General features: G+C 33.5%; 1 protein-coding gene across 1 annotated transcript; it reads right to left on the reverse strand.

The window, feature by feature from the left end:
- Window positions 1-464: 464 nt before the first annotated feature.
- On the reverse strand, window positions 465-18,294 carry LOC149905874 (sodium-coupled monocarboxylate transporter 1). The gene is made up of 13 exons (XM_090105481.1): window positions 18,171-18,294; window positions 13,567-13,868; window positions 13,058-13,223; window positions 12,550-12,661; window positions 11,480-11,547; window positions 11,246-11,400; window positions 10,349-10,592; window positions 10,126-10,241; window positions 9,258-9,357; window positions 2,169-2,339; window positions 1,622-1,773; window positions 1,201-1,399; window positions 465-787 (listed from the first exon to the last, which is right to left on the reverse strand). The coding sequence occupies exons 1-13, from the start codon at window positions 18,198-18,200 to the stop codon at window positions 503-505; spliced, it is 2,100 nt and encodes a 699-aa protein (XP_089961607.1). The 5' UTR covers window positions 18,201-18,294; the 3' UTR covers window positions 465-502.
- Window positions 18,295-18,849: the final 555 nt, after the last annotated feature.

Below are 18,849 nucleotides of genomic sequence, written 5' to 3' on the forward strand. Positions count from 1 at the left end.
GGTAATCGAATGATATTAGGTAGTAATATATTAGATATCTAAGTGAATATTACTTAATCGCTCTATAAATCTTGATATTTGTTAATAATATACATAGTTTAAGAGGTATGAACTATAGTTAATAATAAATTCGCGCATGTAGGAAGCTAATAGTTTTGTGCATTTTGTTCACAAAAATAAATACTTATATCTACTATGTTAAGTTATTTTTGTACTGTCGTTATATATAAATATTCTATTTGCAATTAAAGCTTTCTCATGCCTCTAGAGTCTAGGCTTAAAATTTAAAAACAATCAATATGCAAAACGCCGTTTACGCCTACGCGTGTAACTAGGAATGCATGAACGTAGTTACAATGTACATACATACAAACGTAGTCCAATTACCTATACACAGTTTGTTAATTCTTCTCTAGCTATTAACTTAGTGATGTTATGCAGTGTTATATTATGTCATGATTATGTCTAAGGTAAATATTAAAATAGGGTCACTAATGCTAATTCAACACGTGGATGTCCTTGTAAATTGTGGGCTGGATGTTGTATCAAGTTTAAAACTAGTCCGATGATTATAATCGTCGCCGTGAGCCTTTTCTGCGTCGAGTGCAAGATTGTCGTGACCTTGCGTTAGTATATTATTTTCTGCATCGCTGTAAAACACTCCACCGGCTAATTCAGAGAGTCGTCGTCGTCGTCTCGTGTCCTTGTCGTCTGCAATACTTGGAGGCCGAACGCTCGAACTTCGTTTTCTTTCCAAGCCCATACGCGTTGGGACACGTAACGCTTTCTGAATAAAGAACAGTGATGTGTAAACCAATAGCTACAATGTAAACAAGTTCAGGGTAAAGAGCAAGATCACGTTAGACATTATTAATGCCTACTTTGGGAATATCAAATGTTTATTTTAAGTGAGTAAAACTTATTCAGGTTTGCTACTGTGGTATGCAATTCTAAGAACATGTATTATTCAAAATTATAAACTTAGCTGGTTGACAAATGCTTAATATTCGCAATATTTTGTTGGATCAAAACATAACGTCCTACTTAGATAACTAATATCAGTATATAGATTAAAGGCATGCAATGGGCATGCATGACTAAGTGAGACCCCGAAAAGAAGATAAAACAACATGCAAAAATAGCTTTAAATGTAGCACAATATAACATGTTTTAATTAATAATTCGTATTATTACATTTACCTTTATCTTAGCAGGCAAGGAGTTTAGTAAGGAGACAACCGGAGGTGCGATCAGATCGATGGGCACTTGAGCAGGGTCCGTTACTCCTGTGATAACTGACACTATCATCCCTGCAAGCAACGTGGCAGCACAGCCCAGGCTTGAGTACCAAAGATACGATACTCTGAATAACCAAAATACCGCCGTGTCTTGATTTTCACTGTAATAAAAAAATAAGCAATCATTTAAAGTTTCAAGCTGATCAATTGTTTTTAATCACTTAATTAATATATTCCCGATACTAATTTATTGACCACTATATATTATAGTGAGGACGAATACCTGCACATTTAAATAAAACCGGTCACTCTTTCACCGAATTTACGAAAAGAAACAGTTTACAGTATGCCAGAATATTGTCTCATACGCTTATATAATTTACCTGGGGGTATTGAAATTAGTGGTTAAGTTATAGAAGTGTGGACACGAGTCCGTTGAAGCTGGCAACCGTGGGAGCGGCACCTGGGCTAGTTGAGCGCCGCCCCCTGCTGCTACCACTACTGCCAGGCCAAAAACACCTCCAGCTATCGCACCCTGTTAGGTAAAAAAGGGATAAAATATATCCGTTTAATATTTACTTTTGCTTCATATTCATATTTCATACTTAGTTTAACTTTTAAAATTTCTCTTTAATTTGATTAACGTGTAAATATCGTATCTATCTATGAATATTATGATTTCTATCAAAATTACTTATTCTAGATAATTATGTAATTCCAAACACGAAATCAAAGAATTTTATTTATGTAGTTAGGTAAGTAGGTACAATTTTATAATGAATGGTCATTTTTTAAATTACAACGAATGCAATGCTATTTTTGTCGATTTGCCCACCTAGGCATGACTTAAAGTTATTTTTAAAGGAAACATATATAAGAAAACAAATTTTCAAGACTTTTTTATACAATAATCTATAAATAAGTACATACTTTTTGATTAGCCCAAGGGAAAAGCATCCCAAGACTGAATAGTCCCAAGGAAACGCCTCCGGCCATACCGTTGAATGAGAGAGCTAACTGCAACACGGGTCCAAGACGCTCTACAATGAACACAAGTCCAAAGGACACGGCACCACATCCGAGACACACCCATCTGGCTATCTAAATTAAAAAAAAATAAAACAATGATTACTGGCAGTCTTTTTTTGTTAAGGTATAATTAATACATAATAAATGCATAACGTGAAAATAGGAAGCGTATGATACAAAAATGTAAGAGCTTCATTTAATAATGATGAAATTAATAAATAACACCAATAATGAATATATTAATTATTAAACACTTGACCGTAATTTGAAGCTTACTTCATTGAGAAGGTACCTAGCTTTTTCCGCCTATTTTGCCCTCTCTTTCCATTGTATATATGCTATCTCTCTCGCACACCTCTCCACCAGGTGGCGGGGCGCACGATAATGTGCGGGCGCTGGATGTTTTTCCATTGGTGCTATTAAGTATTAACCCTAGAAGCCTAATCTATATAGAACGTACACAAAGCCTTAATATACGTCTCAGAGGCGTACACATATAAAAGCCCTTATTTAAGGTATATTGTTTAATTATTATTGTTTTAATAAAGCGGAAATTTGAATTTGGGAAATAAACTAAAAATAAAACCACACTGTTATCAATTATAACAATATTCACAGTTGTTTATTACAACATAAAAAACAATATGCATAAATTGGAACAAAAAAATTAACTTCTTCAAAATCAACTAAAACATACATTATTTTTATAGAATATCATTTTTTTACGCTAATTATATATATTCTTAGATCAAACATTACAACTAACCAGACTTTAAAGGACTAGATTAACTTTAAGAACAGTCTACACATAAATCAACCTTGTGCTCGCCACACACAGATTTTTTACATTTATTACACACTAATTTTGACATGCATGGTTGGATTAGTTTCTTCAGAGGGCCCAGATTCTTGTAATGACGCAACGAACTCAAACACCTCATTATTTTCGTCCTCGCTTTGAACGTCGTCGATGACCAGCATCCACAACTTCGGAATTTGAGTCCTCGTGAGAAGGACGTCTTCTCCGTTCAAAATTGCGATAATGTCATCTTCATTTAATGTATCGGACCATGACATATTTATACCTGAAACAATTCCGAAAAAAGATATAAAATACACGAAAAACAATCAAAAATAAAATCACTCAATCTTAGTAAAAAGTTACACAAAGCCTAAACATACGTCTCACAGTCGTGCAACACTTCGATAAATCAAAAATGGCGGGACTTACCATAATGATACAGGCACCGTCACCTAGCTCCCATCGGCCACTGAGATAACTAAAGAGTACGACGCGCTAGCTTCAACCGTTAGAAAGAGACATCCAATATTCGAATTCTTGTACGCCTCGCAGGCGTAGATTAGGCTTCTAGGGTTAAGTATTGCTTAAAGCAAGTGCTAAAAGTGTTAAAAAGTGTATCCCGTCGGATCGGTACAGTGAGTTATTTTTACATCTATTCTAATAATATTTTACTTAAAAATGAGTAAAAATCTTTAAAGTCAACGGTATAATCGTTGGACTTTATTTAAAATGCTGAGGTTTTTAATGAATCCTTCAGCAATAGTTTATTTTTCAATATGCTTAAATACTTAATAGCATGAATAAAGATATTTAAAATTAACGATACAACCGTTACATTTTACTTGAAATAGTAACTTTTCTTTTGAAATATTTCATTATGCAATATGTACTAATTAATATTTGAATTTTTAATACTGTGAGTAAAGCTATTTTAACGGTGTTACCGTTCGGCTTTACTCGAATCGTTAATATTACTTTTGTGATTATTTGATATTACTAGATATCAAATACCCTCTCTTGTATATAGATATTTTTAATATTTTATTTCATTTTAAATAATGTGTTTTTATTACAAGGTTACAAGTGAATTTTTCGTGGAAAAATTACAATTAATACTTAGTATGGATATGAGCCAACTCAAAGCTTTACAGGCATACAATCCATTGCTACGACTTTATTACATTGTCGTTATCGCTAGGGACGGTTCGGAATTCCTATCATAGTTTATTACTAAAAATTATCGAACGAGATGAGTCAGCTCCAAGAAGTCACGACATGTCAGAACATGTCGTGATATTATTTTATAAATCGTACGGGAGTTACCGCTCAACTGAATAATGATGGAATTCGCTCATGTATAGTAGATACGTACCATGAATGTTCCACACATTCAAAACTATCCGTAGTCTATACGTGTCCTTTTATGAGTTTATTCTGATTCGTTTTTATGTGAAAATAGACATATTACACACGGCTAATTTGATTGAAAATTACGTTTCCTATGTTCAAATGATGCAACTTTTTTTGTTAAAACGAGTAAGTACCAAAATTTTACAATTAAATTCTTTGGTTTACTGAACTTGTGCTGAAAGGGTTATCGTATAATAATTATCGAGATACCTTAATATAAATTAGATTTAGATACATTTATTTCAAAGGATTTACAATTCACTTCTAACGTTTTAGAATAATATTATAAACTTGTACACCTTGACAAAAAGTAGAAAATTGCGGGTGAGTGGAGATTATTTTGTGCAATTAAATATAACGTCCTACGACGGTATGGTTGCGTTCGTAAGGAATGTTAACGGATATAAAGCAACTAAATGTTACATCGATTGCATGAACAAAAATAAATATGAATCGAAGTTCATTTTAAAATTTAGTGAATTGATTTGAATTATGAATTTATTAAATGTCGCTAACATTGGAAAATAAGTTAAAGGACCTTGTTAATTGCTATATTATTTAAATGATTATTTACTGCTAATTTTATATTAGCACTAAGGTGTATTCTTGCTCGAAGCAGAATACATAAATGTGGCCACTACTCCTCGCAGGGGTTAGCCAGGTCAAATCCACCCTCGCAGGGTGTCTCTTAAGCATTTTTTGGCAGGCCCTACTTATTTCTAGTTAAAAACATCCCTCGCGCAGCTGTCGCTCGCAGGGAAATGGTGCAAATATATATCGGCCCTCGCGGGGCTTTGATTACAACCGTCTCTCACGGAAAAGATGGTGCAAATATATATCAGCCCTCGCGGGGCTTTGATTACAACCGTCCCTCACGGAGAAATGGTGCAAATATATATCAGCCCTCGCGGGGCTTTGACTACAACAGTACCTCACGGAGACATGGTGCAAATATATATCAGCCCTCGCGGGGCTTTGACTACAACAGTACCTCACGGAGACATGGTGCAAATATATATCAGCCCTCGCGGGGCTTTGATGGCGATTGGTGCAAATATACAAAGGATTGATCATTAAAATGATCATAGATATTTGCTTTCGTCAACGAGGACCCACGAAAGAAGTTTTGGATATGACCGTATCGGATCTTCACTCTTCTAAGGTAGGTAGAAAAAGGTTTTGAAATCTTCTTCACAGTGGGCAGTATAGTAATATGACCTAATAAATACAATAAAGGTTAGAGACGTCAAATAATGGGCGCATGAAATTGATACTTCGTATCCTAAAAGTTTACGCTTCAGGAATCAGGAAACCACCATTGGTTTACCAATTATGGAAATTGGAATTGAACAAATCGTATTTACCAATGTAAAGCCTATTCACAACAAAGGAAGGCGAGTCGGATCAAATATCATCTCGCAGATGATTTGTGGCGGTGGTTTCGAGGATTGTCACCAAGCCTTGTGTCAACGGTATGTTTGGTATCGTCATTCAATGGCACTAGCCGACCAATTTTCATATAAAAACATCGGAAGAGATTTTTTTTTTTTAATCGCAAAGCGATTGAATGTAACAAATGACGATTGATTCAAAATCAAATTTCAAATTTCAAACGATTGATTACGTATATTTGACCTCTCATAGGCCTATTTTAGTTGCCCGGTCTTGTAGGCAATTTATTTGACTCGTTTTTCAACCCATTTGACCTCATTATTGCACCCATGAGATTTTTCTTCAGGGCTCAAACAATAAATCGCTGAGGGATTAGGATAATCGTTTGTTAGACAAGTTTCTTGTCATCCCACCAGGATTATTATATTGTATAATAAAGTTATATACAACTATTTACGTAAAACGTTTAAGTACTCAACGAATACTGAGAATACTGACTGTTGAGTTACATAGGATAGAGGATAAATAACGGAAAGTCTATCTATCCAAACAAAAGCCTCTTATTATTAGATATTACTTAGAACCCCTACCCTAACAAGAAAGCTCTGCCAAATGACTGTTCATTTCTTTGCTTTGAGGGGGGGGGGGGGCAATAAATGAAATGCAGTAGGTACAGACTATACGGCTTTTAAAATATAAGTCTGGTAAGCGAACTAAACTTTGCTAGTTTAGTTCTTGCTATATCGCTGTCCGTGGCTGCCTCGCGTGTTTACGGATGAATAAAGTAATGTCCTGTCTTCGCATCCACAGCTAACTGTCCTATACTGTCATAATCTTAACACAGATTCATTGGACATAGCTCCCCACGAGCTCTGTTCTTCATTTTTGCACTCGCACAACTGTGGACAACACGATAGCAATGCCTGCATTGGTAGCAGTTACAATCAAGGGCTAGCAAGGTAGGCTAGCCATATTACGGATGTTGGAACAACCGACTATATTTAGGGCAATTTTCTTTGTCCAGTGTAACGTTTAGACTGTCGTAGCATTCCTACGGAACAAAGATGGGATCAGATCTGCATCCTTAATGAAGTTAATCGAAAGGAGATACTTTCAGACGACGATAGTATTCAAAATCCACCATATTCCTGAGCATAATAATGCATAGTTAAGCTTATAATCTCTCTTGCCATTATCCTGCAGCAGAATTCCTTGGCGATAATTTGTTCTCGTAATGCTGGGGCCACACTAACGTCTAACGTCTAATGCCCTTTATCGCGATAATTATTCCGATAATTTTTAAGGCGTTAAGTGGGTGGCTACACTTGAACGGTCAACGTGAATGCCGATTGTTGGCGATAAAAACGGCGTTAATTTTACTAAAATTCTAGCAAGATGGACGTAGTGTGACCGCTTCATTGCGTTGATTCTCGCGATAAAGCTATCGCCTCGCCAAACGGCAATGTTAATGCCGTTGTTAAATAATACTGGCTACACCTAAAGTAAACGTCCATTATCGCGTTAATTAATGGCATTTCCCGTTAGTGTGGCCCCAGCATTAGAACGAGCGAGGTTGTTACGATAATATGAGAAATCCTGTCAGTTAGAGACCTGAACGACGCGATAGAGTACCGCTATTTCAGTAGTAGTAGCACCTAGAAGGGTGAAGGTATTCTGGAAAGCGGAACTGAAGGCCCGGTCAGCAGCACCAGCCACCTAATAGACAGTGTTCAGTGCTGCACCACTATAATCTGCAAAATGACTCTGACGGTATGAAAATGTGGAGTACATTTTCAAAATATCAAATGATATAGTTGGAATAAAAATCCTATTTGCCTCCGTCTACCCAAAAGACGTACGGAGTAGCTAGTAGTAGTTGGTTGAATTATAATAAGTATAGTTAAAATCCTTTATTACTGACTGGATAAATTTGGCTCTTTTCCTATCTGACGTTCATATAGCTGTTGACTGCCTAGTGTTATGCACAAACACTATTATAAATAAGTCACGTTATGTAGTCCCGAGACTTTCGGTATATAAGTTCTGATGTAAATCATAATTATATCTTAAAACTGAATTGATTAAAAGTAACGTACTTAGCTGTAGTAATTGCAGTTTTGGGACACAGATAAGCTCTTTATCATTTTAGTCTCTTGAGTTCAGTATATTTGTTTCCAGTACAGAGTTTATGACCTATCAGTTTTAAATAAATAATTCATGCATTGTACTGAAAGTACCAGCCATGTTTAGATTATGATTGCGACGTTGGCTCTAAACATTAAAAGATACCGCACGGTTTAGTTGGATGTTAAAAATCTATATTATAATTTAAACCATTTACCTGTTTTGTTATTTTATTGCCTTATTCAAGGGGTGACCTTTTAAATTTACTTCTGACCCCAAAAGTAAGGACCAAGGTCTCTTCTTGTCCGCTTGTAGCAGGTTGGGTTAAAACTGTGTGAGTTGAGACATTTGGTAATTCTATGTTAAGATGATTCAATGATGCTTCTGCAGAGTTCTAATTGAATAAATAAAGGTTTGAGTTTGAGGTATTTTTGCCTCGTCGGGATCAGCTGTTGCTTCATTTTGTAAGTAACATCTAAATGCGTAATTGAAAGTCGTTACTGGCGCTTTCGCAGATTTACGCTAAAGATAGTGGAAATTGTAGTAACTTTAACTTTTCAAGCCCAAAAAGGTTAACTAAGGTACGCTTGAACCAATCTCATAAGTTCTAATACTTTTAATCATTATGATTAACTTTTTGGTTCTTATTTGATTAACTTTTCATCTGGGATTGTTAATATATTATATAATATAAAAATTTGTGTGATTTATTAGTAGGTATACTATCTGCACACCTTACTCTTTCAAATAAAGAAATAAGTAATTACTTATGTATTCAAATTCACATTGGCGTCACATTGTACACCAGGTGGGTAACAAACAGGTCTCAATGAAGTAAGCTTCAAATTACGGTCAAGTGTTTAATAGCTGTGTTTTACCTGAAAATAAAACACATATTAAATACTTACCTATATTTGAAGCTTACACTTAACGTCCACCTGTTGTGGATTTCGACTCAATGGAAAAACATCCAGCGCCCGCACATTATCGTGCGCCCCGCCACCTGGTGGAGAGGTGTGCGAGAGAGATAGCATATATACAATGGAAAGAGAGGGCAAAATAGGCGGAAAAAGCTAGGTACCTTCTCAATGAAGTAAGCTTCAAATATAGGTAAGTATTTAATATGTGTTTTATTTTCAGGTAAAACACAGCTATTATTAAGATCAAAATTGATACAAAAGTTTGAAGTAGTCAAAAAATTCCAAGTCAATTGGGAATCAGTTTCGTGTAGGGAGATATGAACAAGTCGTTAAATATATTACCATAGCGCCTTTGTTTTCAGGTAAAGTGATACCTAAAAGTCCGCTTGCTAAGTCTTGACACGCTATTGCAGCTAAAGAATTCAATGCCGATGCTACAGTCCTGAAAGCATAGTACATACATTTTTCTTATAGGTATGTGTTGGTAATTGGTTTATCGAAAAAAAATATTCAGATCATTTGTCTGATGTAGTAGATATGATCAACTAGCTGAACCACGCATCAGCGTCGGTTCTCAAAGAGAATATTTGTTTCTGTTCTTGTAATTTGAGTAATTTATGTCACATGATAAATTATGTACAGCTTAGCCTCTCTCGATAAATTACCATGATATACAAAAAAAATTGATCGAACCAATAATTGTGTTTAGTTCCTCAACATATAGCGATTTGTAACAAAGAAGCTATATAATATTATTTAGATTTAACGCAAAAAGATCAAGATTTAATTAAATAATTCTAAAGTACTTGGAACAAAAAGTATTACATTTTTCTAAAGTATAAATCGCTGAGTTTAAAAGGACAATTTCAATAAAATGAAACAAAACCAATAATTTTACTTTACATTGGCATTATACAGTTTCAAATAAATTATGTTACATTACATCAATATTTAAGACGCCTGTTGATTGTCGTTTAAGAATGTTAAATTACGTTTCTAATATTTGTGGGCATCAAATTGAAACCGGAATGGTAACTGGACGATTCTGGTTAGTTCTTAATTTAAGACCTAAGAAGGAATCTGAGTTAGTTATTTCAGTGCCTTCGTACACTTCGCTTTTAAATTTGGTATTGGCAAGACAAGGATGTTAAATGCTGTTTTGAAACTGTATTTCCAAAAAGTTGTGTGTGCTTTCATTAGTTCTTATTACCCAAGACTTGCTGCGAAGATGCCGGCTACGAAGAAGCCCGGAACTCCTCGATATCTACCAAACTCGCGGACGACATATAATGGCAGCAGACGGTCCGATGCGGATATAACACCAGCCTGAAGTAAGTATAATTATAAAACTATTTAATATAGTTAGATTATAGGTCCTTTTCGATGAGACTTTAGATGTGTTTCTTTTGACAAATAAAAAGTACTATAAGCACCTGTATAGGATCACATCCAGCATAATGCGTGGCCAGTACTGCTCCAGTTATAAAATTAACTGAATAAACTGCAATTAAACCAATAGCCGAAACCCATAAAGCGATACGGGCTTGAGATATTCGTTCCACGGACAAGTATTTCTGGACGGATGCTTGGTTTGCACAAAACATGCTCAACCAGTACATGGTTCCTCCTACAACCACTGACCAAAACGAATGGCGGACGGTTGGATCTGGATCCATACTGAAATATAAATTTTATTATTTACTACGTGTTAATTGTTTCTAATATCTAACTACTTATTAATATTTGTTATTAATTGATTTCAGTTTGTTTTAGGGAGAAATAATAATAATATTGGTAATCACTACATAGTATAAAATACAGTCGCTTTCCCTTTGTATGCTTAAATCTTTAAAACTGCAACGGATTTTAGTGCGGTTTTTTAAATTGTTAGAGTGATTCTCAAGGAAGGTTTTAGTGTATAATTTATTAGGTTTTAGATAAAGCGGGCGAAGCCGCGGGCGGTATGCTAGTAATTTTATAAAAGCCATAACATCAGAGCTGGATGAAGTTACCATCATCTTACCCAATTACAGTATTTTCTAGGGTGATAGGGCAAATGGTCAATCACGGAAGATTATCTATGCATTGCTTCATATTCGATATGGTGAAAGATTTTGGAATGTATTCAGTAGATACATTACAAGGCGGCGTTAATCTTACATATGAGAAAGGCATATTTGACAATACTTTACATGAAACATTCCTCGTTACTTACTTATTAATCATCAAAGTTAGCTAAACAGGCAAAATATTCAATTTATTTTTATAGGCAATGCTCATGTAGGGTGACAATTTGCATGACATAAAAATGGTTAAAAATATATATTTACTCAAAAAAGTGAAGCCTATCTGATCGTCTTGCATTGTCCCAAACGACTTCCAAGCCACCGACTTGTTTTGCTCCTAAAGCTAAAATAGTTGCTAAAGATCCCAATAAAACAGCTGACTGGAAAGAATCTGTCATAATAACAGCTTTCATTCCACCCTAAAAATAAAATAAAAAGCTTATTCCAGTTTCGCAATTCGTTACATATTAACATTAGTCATATCAAAGTAATACTTACTTGTGACGCATAAAATATGCACACCACATAAACCAAAGATACGGCTAAATATGTATTGAGTCCGGTCACTGCAATCAATTCAGAACAATTTTTTAATAAATTAATTTATATTCATTTTTTTATACCACTTGCTGTTGATAGTATTCTCATATTATTTTTTGTAGGTACGAATATAATGTCTGCCTATTAAAATATAATAATTATGTTCAAGATATCTGCAATTTTCTAGACGACGAATTCACTCGTTTTTTGGACTTGTTGACTAGACATATAATATTTATATATGTAACAGAGTACTTATATATAAATTATGTTAATGAAATTATTATATTCTCATATGTATGCTGTAAAGGTTTGAAAGAATAGAAATCCTTTTGGTAACATTGGTCAGTCTGCGTTGAATAAGACCTCTTGCAAAATCCTATGAAGTCATATTCACATTACTATAAATGAATTAATTTTACGATTCTATTATTGTGTCATTGTGTAAGTATCGTCATTGTTATTGCGTGTGTGACGCTTAGAATTTCATAGTAACTCCATCTTTATCATCAAGAGTTTAAGTTGGTAATAATAAAATCCTAAACAAAATATTTATAAGTAGGTTCGTTTTAATCGACCTATCTTTTTATTTAATACATATATCAATAAAAATTATAGGTACCTAACCCGGGCATGTTGTATAAGAAGGTAAGGTTAAAGGTTAAAAAATCCCTTTGCAAATAATTTTCAAATTTCTAGAAAACATTTATTTCAAATAATTATTATTAATATATTTATTTCAAATAATAATTATTAATCAGGACTCCTGAGTTATATTTTTTGGAATCAAATGGCCGTCCGATCTAATCTTCTTATAACATCTAACAAATATCTCAATAGTTCATATTTTAATCGTTATAATATGTTACATAAGAACCAATTACGATAATTAGATATATTTATAGAGGTGGTATAATTGCTAGTAGTTTCATAATCGGTCTTTGGCGTAGATTATACTTTCAAGCAATATTTTTTATTAATAGTTTAATGTTTATGTGTAGATATTAATCGTAAAATATTATGCTTACCGTCAGACAGAGCAAGAGCTGGAGCATATACGGCAACAGCTGTATAAAGAATCATTTGTAACATATACAAAGCGCTGGCGTAAACACGCATAGATTTGCAGAAACGCACTTCCTAAAATTGAACAAAATATTAACTACATAAATTATATTACGAAATGATTTTTTTACTTATATAGAGTAGAGTAACCTTGCCACGACAGTTCTAAATAAATTGTAAGTTGTAACTTGTCGGTTGACACTTGACTCGCAAGTGACTTTTTAGAAATGTAGAGAACATTTAATTTAACGTCTATTCATTATTATTCGTTGGGACTAAATTACATATAAGTAAATGTATTAGGTATTGTAAAGTAGTTATCAACTCTTCTCTCAGTGTACTAGGATTAACGACACGGCAATTGTGATTTTAGGCAAAAGAATTATCAAGAACGTTCAGAGATTAGGATATCCTTAGTTTTTAACTTATTTCCGTCTAACCACCTTTAAAGAAAAAAGAAATCATACTTACCAGGTATTCATAACACGACGTCAATCGTAGTCTCATAAAAACAGGTAAAAAAAGCTGACTAGAAATTGGCACAACCAATACAAATGCGATACATATCATCCAGAATTGTGCGCCAGCCATGTACATTTCAGCTGGATTGCCCAATAATTCAATTGCAGTTATAAAACTGTAAAATTTAAATCGATTAAAGATATTATGTGTTTTGTTTTACACTTTATTACAAAAACACTCATATAATATACCCATACCTACTTATATTAAATATTTTCTAAGAGAATCAATAATTTACATTTAATGAATAATTGAAATAGGTAAGGTATCATAAATCAAATGTACTATTTGATAATAATAATAAATGGTGTACATAATATTGTTGAACATGGACGTTATACTTAGTCATGTGTGAATATTTAAAATCGATTTAGGTTGCGGTAAAAAAGTTAATAAAAGTGTATGCTGTGAATGTAACTTTAATGATTCCATCATATTATTATGAAATTTAAATTTACCTTGCGGCTAAGCTTAATGCCATAGGGAAAGTTCCCATGGATGAACCACCAAGGAGGAAATCATCGCCAGTGGTTTGCTTTTCACCAAAATATCCATAAAATACTCCGATAGCACACGATACAAAAAGCATTGCACCGAGAACACTGTAATCTTCCCAGTGGAATAGCTCAGATAGATCAGTTTCATTGTTTATAACCGAAGATGCATTTAATTGTACGGGATTGGGTGTAGCTAGAGCTGGTGATGCCGATACAGCCGGAATCGTAAATAATATGTCAACAAAATATGAGAGAAAATAAATCTGAAAAATCACACATCATTACATAACAATCATTCAGTGTAAGCATACGGTAGGTACCTATGCACAAAATGTTATTTGTACGTTTGTACGCTTTCAGATGTTCCACTTCATTCAAATATACATGACTGAAATCTAACGGTGCATTTAAATCAAACGAGCTAATGCTCATTCTATTCTTCACTATGTCAAATCCTAGTGCAGGCGTAGAGCATTATTTCGTAGTTCTTAATGCGTTTGAAAAGATTCTATGCAATGAACAACACTGAATACGAGTATTCGTTAACGCTAAAAGATCAAGAAATAATGCTCTTGCTCTAGCTCTAGCTCTATGTTCGTTTGGTTAGGCACCGTCAGACTGAAATATGTAGGTATACATTTTTTAAATGAAATTTAAATGTGACGAATAATTATTGTATTAATTGTTGTTTCATTGTTGAATTATTCTGTTAATTATACAAGTAGGTATACGGTAAGTCTTATCTGTACATAGGTATACCTACACTACTATAAATTGCATGTGAATCTTGTAGGCGTTATTGATTAATTTTATTTAATTTATCTAACGACGTCTTCTTGAGTGATTTTTCAATTTCAGAGGAAATTGAGGTTAATTATTTAATGGCACTTATTTACAGACTATTCATTTTTATTTATTCCGTGATACAGTATAAAGTATCTACCTAAGCATAACCTTAGCATGTAATAACATTAATGCTACTAAAGGAATATGTTTACAGAGCTTTGTTACATTAGGATAGTTGAACAATTCAAATATCTAGAAAAAATTCTGACTGCGTTTAGAAAATTTTCAGACTCAAATGTAAAATCAGCAAGCAAATGACTCCGGTACACATTTAAAGTTCTAGGAAATAAAAGTTAGGTAGGTAAGTTTTTTTTTAAATTCTTGAAATTGTGTCAGTAATTAATAGTAGGTAAAATTCTTGTTTACGAGAAACGAATCAAATTTTTACCGATAAATCGTAACAATCGTACTAGTAGTGACTGGTAAAATTTTTCACGGTATACAATTATGGAACCTAAATATTATGGTATAAATTCAAATACCTATTTGCGTCTTAGCGCACTTGTTACGGTTATAAATTCAAGAACAAAGCGGACGCGTTACATTTGCAGCGGAAAAAACCGGTTTAATTGTCATTAAATCTTCTTTAGGGCGGTCTATTCCAGATATAAAATTATGTAGAGACGCTGAACTGCCAGCTCATGGGATTGTGTGGCTCACACACATTCCTAGCAATTAATAGGTTCCAAGTACCCTTTTAAATTGTTCCCATAATTATGCGTTATGGATATGCGTAGGTATCTATAACACATAATAATCAATTTCTTTAAAAATAAATACATTTAGAGATCACTTTTGGCCTTTTAGCTGCTCTTCTACGAGTTATTAAATATCAATTAATATGAGTTCTTGTAAAATGTTAAGTTATTCCATTTTAGTATTTTTGATCGGGCTCTTACTTTAGGAAGAACTTATTATGCCCTGACTGTGTTGGGCATCTACGGACGTACGGGCGGATCATACGGACGCATGATCAGCATTCTTACTCCTACCTACGCTCAGGAGTTAAACACTGAAAGGGGTATCAGAGAGGCGGTTAAGAAATTTCTGAAGTCAATTGAGTCTGAGGACTGTTTTTTTAATAAATAAAGAGTAAATAGAACCGGACTATGTGTTATTGAATTGCAACTACGTACTCATCGTTGCAATACAATAGACCTGAAATTGAAAAGAAAGGACTAAAAACATGCACATTCAATCCATTCAAGAGTTTCAGCGCGATAAGCAGTCCGAAGACTGACAAAATAAAATAAAATAATTATATACATAGTTACTTAAATAAAATAATATATACAATTTGGAATTCTATTAATCTACCTATATACATATTTATAATGCCGTAGATGCAGCTAAATTTTTGTAATCTTTTAAAAATGTATGCATAATGCATATGTCATGGCCATATCGTAGATTTGCTCATTTCATGAAATGGCCAATTTAGTTTGGCCAGATCGTTAAATCGTCAACGTTTCACGATTTGGTCATCGATTTGGTCGATCTGGCCAAACGTGGATGGCCATTTCACGAAATGCGACCATTTTTGTTTCTTTTTTAAAAAGCGATTCGCTTCTGGCACTCACCGGCCGCTGCCGCGGCACGCTCGCTTTGCTCGTTCGGCTCGTGCGTTGTTTATTAAAGTCTAACCTAACCTAACTGTTTTCTATTGAAAAAACCATTCGCTTCTGGTATTCGCCGGCGCTACCGCGGCACTAACTAAATGATAATACACAAGTTCGAATTTTTTAATGTTTTATGGACTCTCTAAGATATATTTTTATACGATCTGGCCAAATGTCGATGACCAAATCTTGACGATTTAACGATCTGATCAAACTATGTTGGCCATTTCATAAAATGAGCAAATCTACGATATGGCCACGACACATATACAAATGGATACAAGCAACAACATTTCAAAAATCGTTAAAGTCAGTTCAGTTCAATTTATCTGCGCATTTTATAATATCATCGCGCTGCTCTAAACAGTGAAGAAAAACATCGTGAGGTAACCAACATGTCGATGAATCAAAAAGCTCGACGATATATAATATCCGCCAACTCATACTTGGCCATTTACTATTCTCTTCACATTTGAACACATTTGTAGTAAATTTTACAAAATTATTATATATTTCAAGATCCCAGAGCCGTAAAACAAAACATATTTTCTAAAGCTTTCGGTTCGCAGTAGTCTCTAGTGTACATACTTTATGATATCTGAATGTTTGTGGAGCTCTACCAGTGACACCTGCGCCACCTGAGCCAAAACTAAATAAATGAACTTAATTTATTTTTAAATGTATGATTTTTTATATTATTTTATTAAGATAACTATGACAATGTTATTAGTCAGAAAAATTGCAATGGCCATACATCCCCTAAACACAAAAATTACTCAACCATGAGAATGAGGCATGAGCGCGCGAAACTTACTAACTTTGCAATCAAAGCAAATCAGTTGATCCGATTGAGGCGCCTATTCGATTCCTATTTATTTATTTATTAAGCCAAACCAACAGTTAATATGTACATACAAGTCTTGCGAGCTTAAATCTAGAAATACATATATATAAATGTTAAAGATTATTAAACATGTTACCAAATTTCCGGTGAAAGAAAATCGACGATTAGTACTTTTCCATTACCCTAGACAAACAGAAAGAAAGAACACATTCTTTTTATAAAAGTTTATCTCTAAGACATGATTTAAAAGAACAAATTCAGAGTTTCTTGCCGGCTCTCCTCTATGGACATTGCTTTCCGTACCAGTGGTAAATGTGTAAAAATAAATATATTTTTGAATGTTTATTTATGTTGGTAAACATAATGTTCAGAAAAATCATCTTATTGAAACATTTCTATTGTTTATCTCATTATAATTTTACTCTATATAGAGTTGTGTTGTTGTAAAATACTGACTTACAATATACAACACCAATGTTTTTAATACGTCAGTATTACAAATACATAAATTTATCTACAGTATCTATCAAAATAAATACCGCTCATCTTGAATTTTTAAGGAAATTGGGCATATAGAGCAACATGCCATAGACCCATAGTATAGTTACGAATAAGTCAATGGCACTATTTCCGGTTAATGGCTCCTGCATTATAAAGTTATGCTGATGCTTTTTAAATGGTAGGTATACCTTATTTTGTCAGATATAACTAACAATGACTACACACTTAATCAAAATATTCAAATAGCATTTAACATATCCATCCTGTTTTCTTGATGTTTCTCTAAACTGTTTATATTTTAAGGAGCTTTTTGTTGTCGTTGGTTTTAAAAATTGAGAATGAAAAAATATTTTTATTTTTAGGAACATAGAATTACATTAGAAATTTTTAAACGTACACTTTTGCTTATTACTTACTTATTTTGAAATCATAATTAGCTACGTAATACAGCCTCTCGTGAGCGATGTTTCGTGAAGCGGTTTCTTAATTATTTTTAGAGAGTTAAAACTTCTAACCTACCATCACATATTTTTTATTATTGTATCCACATACGGTTCAGTCCTTACTAAACAACGCTTACGAAATTTTTCGCGTACCGCACTAAACACGCAATTTTGTGTGGAGGTATGCTATTCGAATAATTTAATTAACAATCGAATAATCAAATAGTATCTGATTATCGAAAACAAATACAAACACTAAACTACCTCAAAAATATTTATCAGTATCTCCAATATAATTAATAAGAATCTTACCTTAAACGGAGTATTTCTTTGAAAATCCATTGCTATATAGTTAAAACTCCCTGGGCCTTAATAATTTCTTCCCATAATATCCTGTGTAATTGTGATATCGTACAAATACCACGTAAGTACTGGACGCGCCGTATAGCTTTGACTACACTGTACTATATGTCCAACATGCACACCAATAAATGGTAATTAAGACTCTGACAGAGAACAATTTGTTAACAACATATTGTTTACTATTTAACACTTAAACTTTTTTGTCCGTAAAAACCAATTGTTCTCGATAGAATATAGTATAATATAAAACATATGAGAATTAATTCAATTCACTCATTTTAAATTAATCACTGGATTTAATTTTAAACAGAATAACACGTTTTACAGAGAAAAATATATTTAATTGTTGTTGAAATATTTTTCATCGTTTTGCTTAAAAAAATAACGTTGAATACGTTATTGCGTCGTTTTTTACTTAAATCGAGACACATTATAATGTTTCTGAGTACAATCTATGCAATTTAAAGACCTATGCTTATTAAGTGTGTGCTATCAGAAATGATTGGTCAAGCGTGGAATCAATCGACAGCGACACCATGACGCTATATCGCTCATTCACATTTCTTGCCATTATATATTTTTTATTATTTTCTTGTCTTGCAAATAAAGGAAAACAAGATTCTTTCTT

The sequence above is a fragment of the Colias eurytheme genome, chromosome 9 (assembly GCF_061535395.1).
Source record: "Colias eurytheme isolate Ceu_HAF_F1 chromosome 9, ilColEury1 Martin Lab GWU primary, whole genome shotgun sequence".
In the NCBI taxonomy this organism is placed as follows: domain Eukaryota; kingdom Metazoa; phylum Arthropoda; class Insecta; order Lepidoptera; family Pieridae; genus Colias; species Colias eurytheme.